Source organism: Schistocerca cancellata, chromosome 2 (assembly GCF_023864275.1).
Source record: "Schistocerca cancellata isolate TAMUIC-IGC-003103 chromosome 2, iqSchCanc2.1, whole genome shotgun sequence".
Taxonomy (NCBI): Eukaryota; Metazoa; Arthropoda; class Insecta; order Orthoptera; family Acrididae; genus Schistocerca; species Schistocerca cancellata.
Genome location: NC_064627.1, coordinates 322423954 through 322447001, shown reverse-complemented (window position 1 = coordinate 322447001; position 23048 = coordinate 322423954). Strand labels below are relative to the sequence as shown.

At 43.2% G+C, this 23048-nt stretch overlaps 1 protein-coding gene across 1 annotated transcript in view; it reads left to right on the top strand.

The window, feature by feature from the left end:
- Positions 1 to 20857, top strand: part of LOC126161698 (enhancer of split mgamma protein-like) — a 145901-nt gene extending 125044 nt beyond the window's left edge. The window contains exons 4-5 of the mRNA XM_049917717.1: positions 17230 to 17436; positions 17518 to 20857. Coding sequence (XP_049773674.1) covers positions 17230 to 17436; positions 17518 to 17676 — 366 coding nt within the window. The 3' untranslated portion in view covers positions 17677 to 20857. The remainder of the gene's footprint in view (positions 1 to 17229; positions 17437 to 17517) is intronic.
- Positions 20858 to 23048: the final 2191 nt, after the last annotated feature.

The following is a 23048-nucleotide window of genomic DNA, read 5'->3' as shown; positions in this document are numbered from 1 at the left end:
CGTTTGGTATGTTGGGCACAGATAGCGAGGTATTCGCCCAGTAGGCGCTCCTGACATCACTGGCGCGCTGGTGCCGATAGAATGCCGGCCCCGCGTCGCGAGCAGTGTGGGAACGGAAGCCGGTCCCGTTCCGTCGAGAGGCAAGGACGCCGCTTTTTGCCGAATCTCGAGTCTGGACAGGGCGCGCTCAGAATCGGCGGTCGGTGCAGGAAGAGCCGGTCTGCGTCTACTCGCCATGCGCCGCACGTCCCGACGGCGGCACGACCTGCAGTCAGGGAGCACACGCACAGTGAATTGCTCTGGGGTGAGACACGCCGCCATAAACGGCCGTGGTCAGTGATGCATGCTGCTGCTTACTCACGAAAATGCCATACCGCTGAATCACGGACAGTATATGGAATGGCATCTTTAGCTCTGCTAGGGACTAACAAAGCATTACAATTTCAGAAAAATTGGAAGATTTATTCAAGTGAAAGAGCTTCACAAATTGAGCAAGTCGACCCCTGGTTCATATGCAAGCTTGGCATTGGCTGACACAGTTGTTGGATTTGCTCTTGAGAGATACAATGCCAAATTCTGTCCAATTGGCGCTTTAGAGCCTCAAAATCCCGATCTGATTGGAGGTCATTGCCTGAAATGCTCAAACGTTCTCAATTGGGAACATGTTCATATGGTTCAAATGGCTCTGAGCACTATGGGACTCAACTGCTGTGGTCATAAGTCCCCTAGAACTTAGAACTACTTAAACCTAACTAACCTAAGGACAGCACACAACACCCAGCCATCACGAGGCAGAGAAAATCCCTGACCCCGCCGGGAATCGAACCCGGGAACCCGGGCGTGGGAAGCGAGAACGCTACCGCACGACCACGAGATGCGGGCAATTGGGAACATGTCCGACGCCCTTGCTGGCCAAGGTAGGGTTTGGCAAGTTCGCAGACAAACAGTAGAAACTCTCGCCGTGTTGTGCGGTCTTTATCGTGCTGAAAGTTAACCCCAGGATGGCTTGCCATGAAGGGCAAAAAACGGGGTGCAGAATAACGTCGACCCTATGCTGCCGCAGATGACAACCAAATGGTACTGCTATGAGAAGAAATGGCACCCCAGAGCATCACTCCTGGTTGTCAGGCAGTATGGCGGACGACAGACTGACATCCCACCACAGTTCAGGTCATATACAGATAAATATTCGATATGTAATCTCATTACTGGCATAGAACGTTTTTCAGTGGTAACTCCCGCTTCGAACTGAGCCCCGATGACGGACTGAGCCCTGATTACCAGCGAACACTGGTCTGGAGAGGCATCTGCCAGCGGTGGGATACCAACCTGACTGTCTTCCTCCATATGGTCCACCAACCAGCTCGGTATTTTGAGGATATAACGTTCCAATTGGACGTTGGATACCAATCTGACTGTCACCGAATTGTCACCGAGCATACGGGCCTTCAGTCAGCTCGGGATTTCGAGGACCCAACAGGCCGACAGAGTCTGGCGTGAACCAAATAACTGCTTGAGTAAGAGCCGGAGTTGACCAACGCGTTATTGACTTGCCTAATTTTTGAAGCTCTTTCACTTTAATAAATCATCCAATCTTTTCTGATATTGTAATGATTTGTTTGTTTGTAGATCTACATTACATCTACCGATTTCCAACCCATTCGGATAATTCGTTGCGGTGCGTTATTCCCCCCCCCCTCCCCCCTTAGAGTGTATATCTTTTCTGAGACTGCAGAGACAATCATACACTTCATAAAGACAACAGACCCGCATTTTATTTTGAGAAGTGATTTTACGTATATGTGAACTGGCGCGCAAAAATTAAGGACGGAAGTAAGTTTCACATGATGAGTCAATGCCAAGTAACAAAGCTCGATGTACCCAGCACCATACATAGAAAGAACTGCAACATTATAGTACAGAAGATGAGTGAAACTAATACATATTGAGATGAACAGAAATGACACTTTTACTCAAAGACAATAATTACGCTAAGTCACTGCAATTGATGAAGATCGCTGGACATTACAAGAGGCGGAACGTGAGGTGTGTGGTCACAAAGGACGGTAATGCTCAGATATTGAGCGAGTGGTGGAACGTACATCGGAAAGACAGATTAGAGACTATAGGAGGAGGAGTGTTCCTTGCAGTTGACGAAAATATTGTCTTTATTGAGGTCGAAGTTGAGTGTGACCATGAAGTCGTCTGGATGCGTATAACAGTTGTAGGTGAAACCAAGTTAATCTTTGGATGTCTTACCGCAGACCCGATTCAGCTATGGCGATTGTAGAGCCATTCAAAAAATGTGTACGGTCAGTAGCTTCTAAAAACCCAGATCACGCAATACTAGCTGGAGGCGACTTTGATCCGCCGAGTACAGGCGGGGATGCCTATGGACTCATTGTGCGGGAGTACAGACAGACAATCATGTGAAATACTTTTGAAAACGTTTTCTGAAAATTTTCTTGAGCAGCTAGCTCGGCAGCCCACACTCAATGGAATTATCTTAGACCTTGTAGCTACAAATATTCCGGACCTTATCGACAATGTCAGCATAGAAATGGGGATTAGTGCTCGTGATGTCATTATAGCAACTACGATTTCGGAGCTTAATAAATCAGTCAGGAAGGCTAGTAGAGAGTTTCTGTTAGACAGAGCAGATAAACAATTACTAAATTCTCAGGCAGCGAATTGACATCACCTAATTCCAATAAGATGGATGTTGAAGAATTATGGGCAAAGTTGAAGCAGAATGTAAATCGTGATCTGGAGAGTTACGTGCCTAGTGGATAAAGGATGGGACCCACCATGGTTTAATAATGAAATTCGGCGGACGCTGAGGAAACAGAGGCTATTGCACTCTAGGTACAAAAGGAGACGCACAAATGACGACAAGCGAAGGTTAGTAGAGACTCGTGCATCTGTGAAAAGATCTATGCGCGAAGCATACATAGAACAGTTACCACCGTCACACCTTAGCAAAAAATCTGGCAGGAAATCCGTGGAAATACTGGTCGTATTGTAAAATCTTTAATCTGGTCTAAGATTTCCATTCAGTCGCATGTTGACCAGTCTGGTGTGGCAGTTGGAGATAGCAAAACGAAAGTAGAAGTTTTAAATTTCACGTACAAACATATCGTCATTTGACCATCGAACAGACTCCCGTATGGACGACATAGAAATAAGCATACCTGGCGTAGATAAGCATTGGACTCGCATTCTGGAGGACGACGGTTCAATCCCGCGTCCGGCCATCCTGATTTAGATTTTCCGTGATTTCCCTAAATCGCTCCAGGCAAATGCCGGGATGGTTCCTTTCAAAGGGCACGGCCGACTTCCTTCCCCGTCCTTCCCTAATCCGATGAGACCGATGACCTCGCTGTCTGGTCCCCTTCTCCAACCCCCGTAGAGAAGCATCCTTTTACTTTCATTTTTTTTTCTTTTGGGGGGGGGGGGGCAGGTCATCAGTCGTCTGACTTGTTTGATGCGACCCGCCACGAATTCCTCTCCTGTGCCAAACTCTTCATCTCAGACTATCACTTGCAGCCTACGTGCTCTACTATTTGCTGGATTTATTCCAATCTCTGCCTTCCTCTACAGTTTTTGCCCTCTACAGCTCTCTCTAGTACCACAGAAGTCATTCCCTCATGTCTAAACAGATGTCCTATCATTCTGTCCCTTCTCCTTATCAGTGTTTTCCACATATTCCTTTCCTCTCCAATTCTGCACAGAACCTCCTCATTCCTTACCTTATTAGTCCACCTAATTTTCAACATTCACCTGTAGCACAACATCTCAAATGCTTCGATTCTCTTCTGTTCCGGTTCTCCCACAGTCCTTGTTTCACTATCATTCAATGCTGCAATGCAGACGTACATTCTCAGAAATATCTTCCTCATATTAAGGCCGATATTTGATATTAGTAGACATCTCTTGGCCAAGAATGCCTTTTTTGCCATTGATGATCTGCTTTTGATGTCCTCTTGACTCCGTCCGTCACTCGTCATTTTACTGCCTAGGTAATAGATTTCCTTAATGTCATCTACTTCGTGACCTTCGATCCTGGTATTAAGTTTCTCGTTATTCTCATTTCTACTACTTCTTTGTCTTTCTTCGATTTACTCTCAATCCATATTCTGTACTCATTAGACTGTTCATTCCATTCGGCAGCTCATGTAATTCTTCTTCACATTCACACAGGATAGCAATGTCATCATCGAATCGTATCATCGATATCCTTCCATCTTGAATTTTAATTGCACTCCTGAACCTTTCTTTTATTTATCTTATAGCTTCCTTGATGCACAGATTAAACAGTAAGGGGGGGAAGACTTCATCCTTGCCTTACAGCATTTTTAATGCAAGCACTTCGTTCTTGGTCGTCTACTCTTATTATTCCCCCTTGGATGTTGTACATGCCATATATGACCCGTCTCACCCTTTAGCTTACCCGTATTTTTCTCATAATTTGGGATATCTTGCACCATTTTAAATTGTCGAAGGTTTTTCCAGGTCAACAAATCCTGCCGGCCGTGGTGGCCGAGCAGTTCTAGGCGCTTCAGTCCGGAACTGCGCGACTGCTAATGTCGCAGGTTCGAATCCTGCCTCGGGCATGGATGTGTGTGAAGTCCTTAGGTTAGTTAGGTTCTACGTTCTAGGGGACGGATGACCTCAGATGTTAAGTCCCATAGTACTCAGAGCCATTTGAACCATTTTGATATTAAGTCCTCCAAAGCTCTTTTAAATTCTCATTCTAATACTGGGTCCAATATCTCTTGTAAATCGACTCCTGTTTCTTCTTGTATGACATGAGACAAATCTTCCCCCTTATAGAGACTTTCAATGTATTCTATCCACCTATCCGCTCTCGCGTCTGCATTTAACAGTGGCATTCCCGTTGCACTCTTAATGTTATCACCCTTGATTTTAATGTCACCGAAGGTTGTTCTGGATTACCTGTGTGCTGGGTCAGTCCTACCTACAATCATTTTTTTTTTTTCGACTTCTGCACATTTTTCATGCAGCCATTTCGTCTTAGCTTCCCTGCGCTTCCTATTTATTTCACTCCTCAGCGTCTTGTATTTCTGTATTCCTGAGTCTCCCAGAACATTTTTGTACTTCCTCCTTTCATCTATCTATTGAAGTATTTCTTCTGTTACCCATGGTTTCTTCGCAGTTACCTTCCCGCAGTTTTCCTTCCCTACTTCTGTTATCGCCCTTTTTAAGGATGTCTATTCCTCTTCTACTGTACTGCTTTCCGAAATATTCCTTATTGCTGTATCTATAGCCTTAGAGAACTTCAAGCGTATCTCGTCATTCCTAAGTACTTCCGTATCGCACTTCTTTGCGTATTGATTCTTCCTGACTAATGTCTTAAACTTCAGCCTATTCTTCATCACTACTATGTTGTGATCTGAGTCTTTATCTGCACCTTGAATGTGGAAAAATGTAAGTCAATGCGGATGGTGGATGTGAAGGGAAAACAAACCTGTAATGGTGAGATACAGTATTACTAGTGTCGCGCTTGACACAGTCAAGTCGTTTCAGTATCTGGGCTTAACGTTGCAGAGCGATATGAGGTGGAACGAGCACGTAAAAATTGTGGTAGGGAAGGCAAATGGCCCGCATCTCGTGGTCGTGCGGTAGCGTTCTCGCTTCCCAAGCCCGGGTTCCCGGGTTCGATTCCCGGTGGGGTCAGGGATTTTCTCTGCCTCGTGATGGCTGGGTGTTGTGTGCTGTCCTTAGGTTAGTTAGGTTTAAGTAGTTCTAAGTTCTAGGGGACTAATGACCATAGATGTTAAGTCCCATAGTGATCAGAGCCATTTGATTTTGAAGGCAAATGTTTGACTTCGGTTTATTGGGAGAATTTTAGGAAAGAAACCGGTGCGACGTATTCTTGAGTAATGCTTGAGTGTTTGGGATCCGTACCAGGTCGGATTCAAGGAAGACATCGAAGCAATTCAGAGGTGGGCTGCTAAATTTGTTGTCGCTGGTTTCGAGCAGCACATTAATGTTACGGAGATGATTCGGAAACTTGAATGGAAATCCGTGGAGGGAAGGTGACGTTGTTTACGAGAAACACTGTTGAGAAAGTTTGGAAAACCGGCATTTAAGACTGACTGCTGAACGATTCTACTGTCGCCAACATACATCGCGTGTGAGGAGCAGGAAGATGAAACACGAGAAATTAGGGCTCATACTGAAGCGTATAGACAGTCGTGTTTCCCTGCAATTTGCGAGTGGAACAGGAGGGGAAATGGCAAGCAGTAGTATAGGGTACCCTCCGCCAAGTATCGTACAGTGGCTTGCAGAGTGTGTATGAAGATGTAGATGTAGAATGCATTGTCTACAACGTGTTCCCACGATGGCCACAAGGTTGATAAAGGTTTCTTGTGGTAGGACTGCACGTTCCCTCCTAAGGTGAGAGGTGGGAAGACGTGATGTATCCAGGAACATTAGCTAATATAGTCGCTTTAGTGGTCCGTGTGTTATTAAATGGGGAGGAACAATGTTGTATGGGCGTACTGATCTCCAAATATTTGAACGTCGTGCACTAACAGGTCAGTGTTTTCGTGACATTGTGTTACTACCCCATTTACCTCTTTTCAGGAGTCCATTCGGCCCTCACTTAATTTTTATGGATGAGAATGCGCGACCTCATCGAATAGCGCAGTTGGAGGAGGTCTTAGAACGAGAGGATATTCTGCGAATAGACGGCGTACCCGCGCAATTATGAGCCAAAGCGATATGACGACTGCCCACCTCGATATTGAATGCTGCTTGGTGGCGTTACGTGCAAGTGACATGATAATGAATGTATACAAACGGAGAATAGACAATTTTGCTAGCGACAGTATGGGCCGCAAATAGCACTAAATAGTTTTTAAATAAGACACACATTTCACCAAGGCAAGCGTACTTCTAAATGGCCACGGGCCGAAACTGGCCTGTAATATAACACATGATGCAATAATGTTCATTTGAATTAAATAAAGAATAGTTACAGTCTACGACATACATTGAAAATGGTTTTACTTAAAGAGATCCGCTTCAGCTGCACATATTTGTTGTTCAAACCACGACCGGTTTCGTGATTTTAAAATCCCATCTTCTGGTGTATTTGGTCATGCACAAGACGCGGTTGGGCCAGTCAGTGCATCAAATACTTTAATTTGATATCTGAAAATGGATTTTTAACATATCGAAACCGTTAGTGGTAAGCAAATCATTAGTACAACTGAAGCTAACCTCTTTAAATTAATTAATCATGCCTCTCAGATGCGGATGTCCTACATGCCAGATCCTGTGCAAAATGCTTTTAGTATTCAGAAATTTTGTCAAGGCGTGGACCCGCACTTGAAGAAGCTAGTGTGAATGCGGAAATCCACCATCATAAGCGAGTTGGATAAAGATCTGCTGAGTATGGACCGGCACCTGCGAAGAGCGCCGGAAACGGCGAAGCTCGCTGGCTGTTCGACAGCAGCTGTTGTCACCATCTTTGGAAAGTCGTTGAATGAGGGTGAAAGTTCACATTGATGATCAGATTTTTATGTCTATTCTCCTGACTCAAGGTTTTTAGGGACTACGGCCGTTCACTTATATAATAAAAAGGAATAATTTCGATGTTATTTATTATATAGCTACAAGTTTCGTGATTCAATACACCATCTTCAGGTATTAACTGACGCTGAGGACATGTACTCGTATGCACGGAGCCATCAGTAGTCAGCATTTGTGAACTGGTATCCATACACTGTAACGTCGGTGTTGAGTCTGCAACCATCAACAACCAACTGACTCTCATATACACGATGACATCAGTGGCCAACAACTATGGACTGGTTTGCTTAGACTGCCGTAACACCACTGCTACAGTAGTGTACAGAAACCAGTTCATAGTTCCCAGGATGAGATTTTCACTCTGCTGCGGAGTGTGCACTGATATGAAACTTACTGGCAGGCGTGCCGGACCGAGACTCGAACTCGGGAGCTTTGCCTTTCGCGGGCAAGTGCTCTATCATCTGAGCTACCCAAGGAGGATCGTGAGTCGTGCTTGGGTAGCTCAGATGGTAGACCACTTGCCCGCAACAGGCAAAGGCACCGAGTGATTACCATCTTTTTCCCAACTTGAAGGACTTTCTGGCTAGTAAGCACCATGCAAATAACAACGAACTGAAAGCAGACGTTAGTGACAGTTTTAGCCACTTGAGGTAACTGAAAGTGCAAGAGTAGGAACAGAAAAGCTTGTTTACTGCGAAAAATGTTTAAAACTGTATGGCGACTACATGAGGGGGTGCGGGGAATTAATGAAAACACATTATAAAATAAGATGACTTTCATTATCGTACTCACAGTAATTAATTGACGCATTACGAAAAGGCGTCTTTTAAGTTCGTAGTTTTTTATGCCTTAACAACACACTTTATATCGCGGGCAATCACAGCTGTAAGAATGGATTCTTGTTAAACAAAACTGCAGCAGCAGTTGAACAATTATCTATTAGTAAAACCGGTTTCGCTACGTAAAGTACCTGATGGTGCAACGTTAGGTTGTGCAACAGTTAGTAGTAATAAAGAATTATTCAACTACCTACTCAGAAGATTTCTTGCGGAGAACAGCGGTCTTTCAAAAAGTACATTAACAATTAATACAAACAGACTCGACTGCAAAAACATTTATTTTGCTGATAGCCGATTGCGGTCAGTTTTTGACCATCCTCAGACCCTGTTCTAAAGAATGATGTAATCATTGAGACAAGTATTTTATTATAATGTTTATTAATAAATACTGGGTTACTTTATGTTCACATCTGCATTGGTATGTCACTAACAAACAAAATTATGATGTATCATTAGTTGAGACATAATTTTGCCATTATACATATTATGTTGTTTGTGTTCCATGCATATTAATACAGGGTGTCCCAAAAAGAATGACCAGATTTTAAATACAATTATTTATTAGGAAGAAAGGCTTAACACCAACAAATTGCATACTACATTATTCAGAAAAACAGAAGTTTATAAAAATCCATCATAAATGTTCAATATGTCCTCCATTGGCTGCACAGACGATATCTAGCCGATAGCCAAATTCATCCCAAACTGAGCATAAGGTGTCTTCTGTTACTGAAGCAACTGATATTCTGGTTTTTAGTTCATCAGTGTCACGAGGTAAGGGAGGAACGTAAACACATTGTTTAACATATCCCCACAGGAAGACATCACATGGTGTTAGGTCAGGGGACCTCGGAGACCAAGAGTGTAAAGCCTGGTCTCGCAGTCCTGTATGCCCTATCCAACATTGAGGTACATTGGCATCGAGGAAACTGCTCATGTTGTTCTGCCAGTGCGGTGGTGCTCCATCTTGCTGATAGATGAAATTGTCAGAGTCAAGTTGTGGAAATAACCAGTTCTGTAGCATTGCAAGATGTGATTTGTTCCACTGTTTGTTCAGGAACGCATGGCCGGGCAGGACTTTTGCCTTTACACAGGCACCCTGTTTCTTGAAACTGTTTATACTACTGTCGAATGTTCTTTGGTAATAGTGGTTTAGCACGAAATCGAATATGAAACGCCCACTGAACTGCGATCTCTGACTGAGTACGACTAAATTCAATAACACAATACGCCTTCTGTCGCGCGGACGCTATATTGCGTGAGACTGGGTGCACGCTCCAGGTCAGCGCTCGTAGCGACACATAGCGGATTTTTTCTCACACTAGACCATGCCGATTTCATCTAGCGCTGTTTCAGTAACCTAGTGACATTTGTCTCAATATTATTACAAGTTAAAGTCGGGTCATTCTTTTTGAGACACCCCGTATAAAGGATCTAACATTGTCGCAGCAACTTTATTACGCTATTGCTTTTATTTTTTGTAGTATTACGTTAGTAGTGATAGTAGACGGTGGCGCTGAATGGAGTGGGCGTTGTAACTGCACTAATGTCAACCCGCTCCGATCACCACCACCGACAAAAACTGACCGAAACTGGTTACCGTCAAAATAAATGTTTTTGTGGTCGAGACTGTGTGCATCTTTAAAGATTTTTCAGCTGCTGCTGTGGTTTTGTTTGACAAGAATTTTTATGCTTTGTCTGTCTCCTTTTGTCAATCAAAATACGAGTAATTACAGCACTGTTCCAGATTTATCTTACAAACTAATTTATTGCGATTATCGAGTGTTAACCTTGTTGTGGGTTGTCAGGAGAGCCAACACCGGGTTACTAGAGGAAGCCGAAAGGCACGCGTTTTAGCTCACGCAGGCTGGTGTGAGGTCTGGAACAGGACAAGGAAATTAGAATTTAGAAAAACGTACGTAGCTGGTGGAATACTTAACTTTAATCCATTAATGGTGAACGTCGCTCTTGACTGTACATTATTCACAATATCAATAGTAACTGAACATGGCGCCTTGCTAGGTCGTAGCAAATGACGTAGCTGAAGGCTATGCTAACTATCGTCTCGGCAAATGAGAGCGTATTTTGTCAGTGAACCATCGCTAGCAAAGTCGGTTGTACAAGTGGGGCGAGTGCTAGGAAGTGTCTCTAGACCTGCCGTGTGGCGGCGCTCGATCTGCAATCACTGACAGTGGCGACACGCGGGTCCGACGTATACTAACGGACCGCGGCCGATTTAAAGGCTACCACCTAGCAAGTGTGGTGTCTTGCGGTGACACCACAAACCTTCCCGGCTGTCATCCCAAAAGCCTCACAACTCTGTCTGCCTTCACCTTATTCGCAACCCTTCTACGTATGTGCCGCCACTGTGCAGAATTTAGCGAAAGGCAGTGCTCGGTGAAGCAAATATCCGCACGAAGCTACAGAGCTCACGGCAACGCGGTGATACTTTGTGATGGGAAGGGTGTACGGAAAGCAAGGTAAAGAAAAATAACTGCAAGATTTTCTCACCTAATTCTCCCACGTAGATTAGCATCTCTCGTACAAGCGTCGGTGAAATAGAGTACAAAGGCGAGGCTGATGTGTGCCGTTTATGTTATCTGTCAGATGGTGGAGAACTACCTGCTCAAGTCTAGACGTCTTGGTTCCAATTCCCATTCTGTACACGGCTAGTAAGCATCTAGACATCTAATCAGAGCAAGGGATTCTTCCTGGTTACATATACAAGGTGAGTCACCTAACATTACCGCTGGATATATTTCGTAAACCACATCAGATACTGACGAACCGATTCCACAGACCGAACGTGAGGAGAGGGGCTAGTGTAATTGGTTGATACAAACCATACAAAAATGCACGGAAGTATGTTTTTTAACACAAACCTACGTTTTTTTAAATGGAACCACGTTAGTTTTGTTAGTACATCTGAACATATAAGCAAATACGTAATCGGTGCCGTTTATTACATTGTAAAATATTAATTACATCCGGAGATATTGTAACCTAAAGTTTACGCTTGAGTACCACTCCTCCGCTGTTCGATCGTGTGTATCGGAGAGCACCGAATTACGTAGGGATCCAAAGGGAACGGTGATGGACCTTAGGTACAGAAGAGACTGGAACAGCACATTACGTCCACATGCTAACACCTTTTTTTTGGTCTCTTTCACTGACGCACATGTACATTACCGTGAGAGGTGAGGTACACGTACACACGTGGTTTCCGTTTTCAATTACGGAGTGGAATAGAGTGTGTCCCGACATGTCAGGCCAATAGATGTTCAATGTGGTGGCCATCATTTGCTGCACACAATTGCAATCTCTGGCGTAATGAATGTCGTACACGCCGTAGTACATCTGGTGTAATGTCGCCGCAGGCTGCCACAATACGTTGTTTCATATCCTCTGGGGTTGTAGGCACATCACGGTACACATTCTCCATTAACGTACCCCACAGAAAGAAGTCCAGAGGTGTAAGATCAGGACAACGAGCTGGCCAATTTATGCGTCCTCCACGTCCTATGAAACGTCCATGGCCCGTGTTTGTTACAACAGGCAACTGAACGTCGGATATCTCCTGATGTAATTAACATTTTACAACGCAACAAACGGCACTGATTACGTATTTGTTTATATGTTCAGATGTACTAACAAAACTAACGTGGTTCCATTTAAAAAAACGTAGGTTTGTGTTAAAAAACATACTTCCGTGCATTTTTGTATGGTTTTTATTAAACAATTACACTAGCCCCTCTCCTCACGTTCGGTCTGTGGAATCGGTTCGTCAGTATTTGATGTGGTTTACGAAATATATCGAGCGGTAATGTTAGGTGACTCACCCTGTATATGCTCTCTGGCATGCTGAAACAGTTTCCTGTGCAGCCCACTGGACTGTGCAGTACGCCGAGTTATCCGAGGCTCTGTCGATGGTAGCCTCTAACGAGCCGTGCGCTAAAAACTGCGGACGGCGGCTAAACGTAGTTAAAGACCAGCGGTGGATCGCGTACGCGGTCACGCTGTTCGCTCACGGTGGTTGGCCGAGCTTATTAAGACATTCGTGAAACGGCCACTGGGCACATCCTTTCGGCCGGAACGCTGACCAGTCACCTGTAACGTTACAAACAGGCGTGCTGTCTAATTGGGAACAGCTGTAGGTTGTTGCATTTCTTAGGACAACCCGAAGCCACGAGCAAATCAGAGCAAAGAAAAGAAGTTGTGTATCACCATAAGGGCAACATGGCGCAGTAGCGCGATTGGTAGAGATTTTTTTTATTGTTTTACTTAAAATAGACTACTAGTTTGCAATTACGTGAATAGACTACAAATAAATAGTACATGAAATTCCCGCCCTGTGAGCCGTGCGGTCTAACGCGCGGCTTTCCGTATTGGGAAGAAGCGCCTGGGCCCCACCACGAATCCGCCCGGCGGACTTGTGTCGAAGTCCGCTGAGGAGGCCAGTCTATGGGTGGTTTTTAGGCGGTTTTCCATCTGCCTCGGCGAATGCGGGCTGGTTCCCCTTATTCCGCCTCAGCTACACTATGTCGGCGATTGCTGCGCAAACAAGTTCTCCACGTACACGTACACCACCATTACTCTACCACGCAAAAATAGGGGTTACACTCGTCTGATGTGAGACGTTCCCTGGAGGGGTCTACCGGGAGCCGAACCGCACAATAACCCTGAATGAATGGTTCGGTGTGGGGCGGCGGAGGGGTGAAGTGGACTGCGGTAGTCGTCTTGGGGTTGTGGACCACTGCGTCTGCGGGGGGGACGGAGCCTATCCGTCATTTCTAGGCCCCCGGTTAACACACAATACAATAAAATACACAGTGTTTTAAATACACTGTCCGATCGATAACATCCGGACACATCTGCGTAATGCGGAGTCACGTGAGACCACCCGCCAGTATAAAAAGAGGCGGAGAGTATTGAAGTGACAGCAGAGAAGAAGTTGACAGCAGACTGTCTGGGTCAGGAAACGTCAGTGACTTCGACTGTGGACTAGTCACTCGATGTCAGCTGAGTAAAAAACTGATCAGAGCTATTTCAACCCTTCTAAAGCTCCTGAAGTCGACCGTTGTTGACCAGGCAGACTTCATCTACTGACCGAAAGTATTACTCAGGGTGATTGCAAAAAAGCTCGTGAAGTCAGTGCAAGGAAACTTTCGTGAGTTCCAAAGTGCTGGTAGCTGTCTTAGCTAGCTCAATGACAGTGTGTAGAGAGTTAAAAAATATAGTGTACAATGGCCGAGCAACTCCCCATATCATATTTCTGTAAGCAGTGCTAAAAGTCACTTGGGGATGGTGTAAGGAGAGACGACACTGGACTGTGGACGGCGGGAACCAAGCGATTTCAAGCGATGAATCATGCTATAACCAGTGGCAGTTCGATGGAAGGGTTTGGATCTTTATCAAGGAAAATCGCCAAACAACCGTATGTTTTGAGAAGTTATTCATTTAGACAATCAGTTTCGGCAGCTCATTAACGCCATCCTCGGGCCCCTATGCACTACGTGTGACAGTCAGATAGATCGGTACTTGCATAAAGGAGCCATCAGTATATGGATTCTGTGAATTAGTTTTTGGAGTGTTTACTTCAAAGACATGAGAACAACTCTTGAAATGGTCCTGCCTGCCGCACCTGAACCCAACACAACACATTTTGTGTGGGATTAAATTGGAAGCGATACGGTGGCTCGGATGTCGTCAAGGTAGGAAAGTATGAGTGCAACCCTATCAACAAGTCTGATGTTATCTAGAGAGTGTCTACACCATTCTCACACGAGGGTGTAGAAGAAAGGCCAATACTTGGTTGCCACGGTTCACGCGGCTGCCCCCGTCTGAGGTTCGAGTCCTCCCTCCGGCATGGGTGTGTGTGTTGTCGTTAGCTTAAGTTAAAGTTAGATTAAGTAATGTGTAAGGCTAGCAGTTTGGTCCCGTAGGAACGTACCACAAATTTCCAAATTTCCATCACTTGGTCACCGATAATACTGGACCAAACATCTTGATTGATATTCACACTGTTTTCGCTCACCTTTTAGCAGAAATATTTACTTAGCACCGATGTCACAAAAACTCCAATAGTACTGTAAATATTATAACAGCCTCCACGTACTCTGTCCGGCTCAACAATGGCGTCCTGTTCGCTGTGTCGTCGTCGGACATGCTAGAGACCTGTTTAAGAAACTCACCGTCGAGATCAGCACCTACTATGGACACAATCGTGGTGTCTCACATTAGGGAACTATAGCATTATAGGCCCCTTTCCTCTGTACCAACTGAATTCCTTTCGGAGTACAGTGATGAAATATTTTCGCTTTTAGCAGTCATGTGCAACTGCTTGCTAAGGACTGAAAAGTTTCGCAGGTCGGATGACCCAGACTGTATTCATCGAGTATCTGAGAACGAGAGCGCTTAGCGACTTTCAACAAACTTTACACATAATTTCAAATCTTCCTGACACTTCTCGCTGACACCCCCCACAAAATTATCAAAATAAAAACGTTTATCGCTTACTACTTTTTCGCTGTTCATGCAGTAAGACTGCGGCATCAGGCATGGTCTTTTAGTTTATTACTTCTTTACTGTTAACTCTATTCACAACACATTTTGCAGATAGTATTCCACCGAAAGTAACTGTAAAAAGTTGTACGGCATATAATTCGGAAGATATAATGTTTTTAAAGAACCTGCATTTGTGGCTTGCTGGTATCAATGTAATGTAATCGGAAGATCTTTGTACACAGTTTTCAGCGGCTGCAAGGCTGCTCAACGCACAATGGACAAGAATCCAGAAAACGTAGCGAAAATTGCAAAAACCTGCTCCAGTATGGCAAAATGGGTCTGACGCTTCTTATAACGATTTTATATCGAAATTGAGAAATTCTAAATGTTGGGTTCAATATCGCGAAAGCAATGTGGAAAAAAAAAGAAATGCACAAAAATTGTTCTATAATTTCAGTGGTAAACTTTATTACATAATTCTTTATTACGAGAAACATATACTAGTAACAAAAATTGAAAGTTTTATGGGTCTTCTTAATCTTCTTTCTCCTGTGTTTGTTGTTCTTCATCTTCATGCTTTTCGTCACCATCTTCCTCACCGACGTTTATATCCTCTTCATCCTCTTCAGCATCCTAATCTTCTTTCTCTTGTGTTTCTTGCTGTTCATCTTCATGCCCCTCATCATCCTCTTTCTCACCGTCATTTGTATCCTCTTCATCAACCTCAGCATCTGATTACTCATAATTCTCAGTAGGTGTGAAGAGGGCAATAGCTTCAGACGACGAAGTGTCCACTTTTCTTGGAGACTGTTACCGCAAAGAAGATATACATAATATAAAATATAATTTCACAGAATTAGATTTGTGAAGGAAGAGCTTATGAGTATAAGACATTACAATTATTTTACAAAGCGTACTTCTCACATTTTTAATGCGTTTAAAATATACGTTCTTATATCGAATATTTATATTTTTATTTTATAATAGCTTATTAGCGATGCTATACAAATAATAAGTGTATGATTATGTATGCATATATGTTCAAAAATTGTTCAAATGGCTCTGAGCACTATGGGACTCAGCTTTTGAGGTCATCAGTCCCCTAGAACTTGAACTACTTAATCCTAACTATCCTAAGGACATTACACACATCCATGTCCGAGGCAGGATTCGAACCTGCGACCGTAGCGATCGCGCGGTTCCAGACTGTAGCGCCTAGAACAGCTCGGCCACCCTGGCTGGCGCATATATGTTTTATTTGAATTTTAGTAAAATTTTCAATTATATTTTCTCATTGTAAAGAACGGCACGTTGCAACTGTGGCGGTCGCTCAAAAAATGGCTCAAAGCCGTTGCGGCTAGTAGCTGGATTTGACAGCTGATTGGAAATTGGAAATTTATGGTAAGGTCTTATGGGACCAAACTGCTAAGGTCATCGGTCCCCAAGCTTACGCACTACTTAAGCTAATTTAAACTAACTTACGCAAAGGACGATACACCGACAATACACCGAAGGGGGAAGCCGCGCGGACCGTGACACATGGCTGATCCGCGAAGATAATAGTACGTACTTTATGACGGAATGTAAAACTTATTTCTGTCGCTCGCGTTTTCAAATCTTTTAGCTTGCGTTCCCGTAAGAAGTTAATTAACTAGTACTAATGGTTAGTAAATGATTAAAGTATGAAGTAAGTGTCAGTAATCAAGTACATACCTTATATAATAGCATCCTTTCAACAAAAATTTCGCTTGATTTCGCTCAATTAAAAAAAAAATCATCCTAAGAAATTCAACCATCAGAAGAAACTGATGGCCGCTTCTAAGACCAGGATTCAATAATTCCAGCATTACTCTAGCCAAAACAATCTCCAGAGGGTGGACAGCGATACCCACAGTGACAGCGAAAATAGTGACAATGAGGACGAACAGGAGGAGGAAGCTAAGATGTGACAGTAAATAAGCGTGCGTGTTTGTGTGTGTCTGTGTGTGTGTGTGTGTGTGTGTGTGTGTGTGTGTGAGTATGTGTGTGTGACGCGGTCAACGGCTCGAAGAAACTATCCCGAGGTATTCATCGTCAGTCACATTCGGTGATGGTACTAACAAATCTCTCCTCTAACCTATCATCTTTTTATATTCTTCTTAAAAAACAACAAAATTTTATTTATATTCAGGTAAGAGGTCTGTAATTTGGCAATAAATAAATAAATTACTCTAGCCGACCTATTAAGCGGAAACTCTGAACTATTTCTATATTTATGATCACTTTTTTGGGACTCTGGCCCTATGTGTGACGCCCGGGACTTGACAGCTGTCGCGTTTGCCGGCAGGCGGGGTTCAGCCAGTGCGCGACGGAGGCGTGCCAGTTCCTGGTGTCGCTGCCCGGGCTGGACGCGCGGCTGTCGGCGCGGCTGGTGTCGCACCTGTCGCGTTGCGCGCCGCCCACCGCCGCCCCCGCCGCCCCCACCGCCCCCCTGAGCGTGCAGGTGCCGGCGCCGCCACGTTCCGGTGCCTTCTCGCCGCCCGTGTCTCCCTGCGCGCTCACAGCGCCCTCCTCCGCCGTCGCCGCCCCCACCGCCGACCACCGACCCTCCGACCACAACGCGGCCGCCCCCGAGACTGCGTCGCCTCCGCCGCCTACCGCGGCTGCAGCCTCCCCCGCGTCGCTGTCCTCCACCCCCAGCGCCAGCGACTTGGCCAAGCCGGTGGCCGGACTGCTGATGACGGTGCCCGAAGCGACGCACCAGCCGCCTGGAAGCATGTGGAGGCCCTGGTGAGCGACGCTGCCGCTCGTGGACCTTCCCTGCCTCTCACCAGGGATGTGCCTTTGAGGCTTGTAACCATGTCGTCATTATTCCGAGTCACCTGGATGTGCAGGCTGTTAAAGACGTCCGCAGCGAATTCGCCGAGACGTAAATTCATGTACAATGAAGATCATCAGAATTTACTAACTTATCCTCTTGAAATCTTGTATACACATCTTGTCTTCCCCAGTAACAGTGAACCTATATTCTACTGAACTGTCTGTCCACGGAACGAGGGTGTAACTAGTCTCATCAACTGCCTTATTACCGAATGTGACATTACACAAAGTGTCGGCTGTTCTGACAATGACGCAAACGTTTTAAATTTCTTGTTATGCAACTGACATCTTATACAGGGTGAATCAAAAGTCCGTTAATATTTGGAAAATGAATATTTCATGGAATAATTTTGTCAGAGAGATAAAATCTACATCCACATCTACATATATACTCCGCTAGCCACCAAGCTGTGTCTGGCGGAGAGTACAATTCACGCCTAAGTCATATTCCGCACCCCCCCACCTCCCCCTCGCCGCACCACCTTTTCCACTCATGGATCGCGCGAGGGAAAAACGACTGCCTGAACACCTCAGTACGAGCTCTAATTTCCCTTATCTTTGAATGGTGATCATTGCGCGATTTGAAAGTTGGAGGTAATAATATATGTTCTACATTCTCGGCGAAGATGGGATTTCGGAATTTAGTGAGCAGCCCCTTCCGTTTAGCGCGTCGTCTATCGGCAAGTGTGTCCTACTTCAAACTTTCTGTGAGATATGTAACACTCTCGCGATGGCTAAATGTACCAGTCACGAATCTTGCCGTTCTTCTTTGGACCTTCTCAATTTCTTGCATCAGATCCAACTGGCAAGGGTCCCATACAGACGAACAATACTCTGCACGAACTAACGTACTGTAAGCAATTTCGTTTGTTGGTAGACTGCATCGCTTCAGGATTCTACCAATAAACCGCAATCTAGAGTTCGCCTTGCCCGTGACCACTTGCTTGAAGTGACACGGGGTTTTATTGAAACCAAAGAAGTACACGACGTGACCAACAGATGGCGCTTCAAATGATACAAAAGCAAAAATTAACACAACGATTTTTAGAAAAGACGATGTTCCTTATAACGAGTGGTCAATTTGTCAGCCACACTCATCAGCAATACTCGTAGTCGAGGGTCAATGTCGTCATAGCGCCGTACAGCATGGAAATAAGTACCGGGGGATGTAGTCTTTCGGCATCGCTAACGAGGTTGGACGATTGCGGTAGACTTGTGAGTTCAGGCAATCAATAATTACACAGATTGACGTCTGGCGACTTGGGTGGCCAAACTTGAAGGAACTGGTGGGAAGCACGCCATCCTCACCAAACGATGTGCGCGAGAGATCTCTCACAATATGGGGCGTAGCGCCATGTCACATAAAAGTCGTACCTTTCAGCAGGTGTTTATCTGCCAGGCCTGCTAGGCTAGGAGTGATGCGATTATATATCGGTGTATTTAGCACCTACCACGCGTCACTGACATTTGCTGTCCAGTGCCATCTGTTAACCGTTTTTGCACTTGTTTTCGGTTTCAATGAAACACCGTGCCATTTCAGGTATATGTTTCGAGTTTTACCTTTCTACCAACATTATTCCATGAATTAGTGTATTTTCAAATGTTAACAGACTTTTGGGTCACATTGTAATTTAACAAAGGTCAGTAACCTGTAAAAAAAAACTATTATGGTACAGAAAAACTCCTTGTTCCTAGATAAACATACCGAAGACAATGCCTGAAGCATGACACATCACATATATAGGGTGTTCTCCTTGTTACGACCACCATTTAACTACTAATGCAGTTGTGACACATCTTACCAGCAACTGCGAATACCTACCGCCGGAGGTGGTATGAGCATCATGAAGATAGAGATTTATAAGTGTTCCCATCTTGAAACTTATTTTGTACCCATAGGGTAAATTTCCAAACATGGGTTCCTTATCAACATTTTATTTACTACTTCCCCTCTACAACCTCTAGACGTAACACCCTCCACAGCCCCTCTATTTGACCTTTACGCCAAGTGAGGTGGCAAAGTGAATCAGGACTATTCAGCCATGAACAAAAAGTAGTGTTCATTCATGGCAGCATGTGCATAACAATCATAAAGTTTTTTTTTATTATTTTCATGGCAGTGAATGTTATTTAGATAGATGCAGTAGAAATACAGAAATCTCTACAAGACTATATACGTGCTTTTGTGGAGTACACACTATTATTTTTCTAGAGATCATCGATGATGGTAATCACATTGACCATACTAAATACCACAAGAAAGATTTAATTTTCATTGATGTGAGAGAATTCCTTACAAACTTCGTGTGACTCTGAATATCTTGGAATAATGTAGAGTGATTTCATAAATCCTTAGGTTTTGGTAATATCTTGCCCCAAGTTTTTTGTTCCAGTTTACTCGATGCATCAGCTTCCTTATTAGTAGTATAGGACGTGAGATAACTACTCTAACTTCTGCAGAAAGTAAAATGCAGGGATGCACACTTGTATATCTCTCTGAAACAAAACTTTCACTCTATCTAATTTAGATGTTATTACGACATCAACAAACTAAAGCCATATTTTGTGATCCTTATTATTAGATTGTGTCCATAATTAATGTTTGTTACTATGTGGCAAATAAGATTCTGAAACTGCAGAAATATTCAAATGAAAAGTTGTATAGTTAAGGTGTTAAAGTTATCTTATTTTAAAGTTAATATTTTCTACAGTTGTATATATCTATATAATAACAAAGCATTGTGTAAGAAATAACATTAACTGGTAAAGATATATTTTTATAAAATTTAATTGTAAATCTGATATCTATGTTTTAGCTTAAAGTTTATTAAATACTCAGCATTTACGTGATCTCATATAAACTATTGAAAAACCTGAGATGTTTCTGAATTTTAATAGTGACAGCTGTTACAACTGTTACTTTTTATTTATTTGCATATGTTGAAAATCTCTATCTCTCAAAACAATTATTACATAGTTTGTATTACCTGGTTGTTGTTAGAGAAAGATAAAGAGGGTAAATTATAGTTAAGTAATGTTTTAATGTTATTGTTATACAGAATTTGACTGATTGTAGGTTAAGAGTATTAAAATTTTCTATCAATAATAATTTTCTGATTGCAATTGCCATAGTCTTTCATATAAATAAAGAAACAATATTAATGTATCTTAAATTTTAAGTTTGTTACTTGTATTTCATAATAAAAATTTATGTTAGTAATTATTAAAAACTTTTGATTCTTCTGTAGGTGACCTGAAAGTCACATCTGGAGAAGAATGTTGATTAATGTATGCAATGAGGAAAAAGCAAAGAAATGAAAAACCAAGGGGAAATAACCTGAAATTCTGGCCCACTGTGACACATTAACATTCATCACTCACACTGTACACAAAATGGTCAAAGCACATGTGCAGAATATCATTTTCAGGGGTCATCTGCAGCTCACACACATAACTCAATCGTACATCTGTAGTCAATTCTCCATAATACAAGAGGCAGCACACGTCTGGAGGAGATGTACATGTGCCACTCAGACTAAAACTACGATTGGGACAGGGTTGTGGCAAGAGGATGCATACGACAAACATTAGTTAGCACATAATGAGCACAACAACTACAGATATTGAAAAAAATAGGTGCATAAATAGACATTTTGTGTCTGGGGCTATGAATCCCCTTAGGCCCAAATCAAGCACATCTTTCCCATGGACGATGGACACTACTAGTTTATTATTTCAGAGGCCTGGCGTATTGTGACCATGGCAAAGTATATATGAAGATCAATTACAGTATTTCTTTAAATTAATTTATCAGTTGGATCTCAATGGAGTTACACTGTATTTATTAATAACATGCACGTAACATAATCCACTCAGCTGTCTTTATTCATGATGCTCATATTTATATTGTTATAAATTTCAGAGTTATATAATTTAACCCTCAGATGTCCATAGCCAGTCCCAGTCGCCCATACATATTATAAAAGTGGATTCATGTATGTATGTAAGTATGTATGTATGTATCTATTATGTTCGTTCCATCTCTCCTCCTAAACCACTGGATCGATCTCAACCAAAGTTAATACACATACCATGCACTGTCAGGAAAGAACCACTATGTGTGTAAGTACTACATATGTTTCAAAGGGTTGGGAGTGGGCTGAAAAGAGAAGCGTGCCTCATGACACGCAGTTAGCCAGATGATTTTCATCCAGTATTTGGAAACGAGAGCACTTAGCGACTTGCACCAAACTTAACGACACTCCCCACTAAATGATGAAAGGAAAAAAGTTTATCGCCTACTACGTTTTCGCTTTTAGTGCATAAAACTGCTACATCACGCATCTCCGTTTAATTTATTACTTCTTTACTTGGAGCACATTTTGCAGACATTATTGACATATACCAATGAACGTACTATGACACGAATTTCATGTGATATGACGTCATAAACATTGAAATGAGTGAAAACAATACTTGAGAGGTAGAGATACTGATGAAGTATGTGTGCAAATATGTACCAAATATGTTAAATAAATGTGAAATATGTGTGACTTGTTTATACATGGGTGAATCCATGGATAAAGAGCATCGACTTGCCCTGGAAGACATGGAACACTCTGAACGGATCGAGGACCTGCGTGGTGGAAGGCAAGGAACACTTGAAGCGGGGGAAGACACGTAACTGGAGAGCCGCCCAACGAATGTGGCAATAATGGATTTGATTAAGTTTAAGGTTATTAATTTATAAATTATAGTGTGATTTCACTTGAGTTCAGCATTTACAAATAATTATAGATAAAGGGACCTCGAACAGCAACTGCAGGACTGTTACTCGATTATGATGCAACTATTTATTTTGACAAACTAGTTGTATCATGACTATTACGCTTAGTTACTCTTTACAAAGCACTGTTACAAAAGAATGAATGTACACGACCGCAAGGCACGATAGAGGCTTAGCCATTTCGTGCCAGAAACTATACGAAGGTTAGAGCCAGAGGCCGAGAAAGACGCCACAGCACACCAGGCAAGCCTCTGTCACCTTTCCGGACCGGGACTGACCGGAAGTGCATCCAGGGACGTTTGTTGAACTAGAGCAATAAAAGAAATTTGATGATATAAAGGTTATTTTTGAAGATAAAAGGACACATCAACACATCGATGTTTGTACCAGAGAAAATGCCTGCAAAGGAAAAAATTTCCGGGTGTTTATTCGCGGTCTTCTTACCGTGGGAAATGAGGACGGTATGCAACAGTCATGAAATAATTATGTTACCGAGAGTA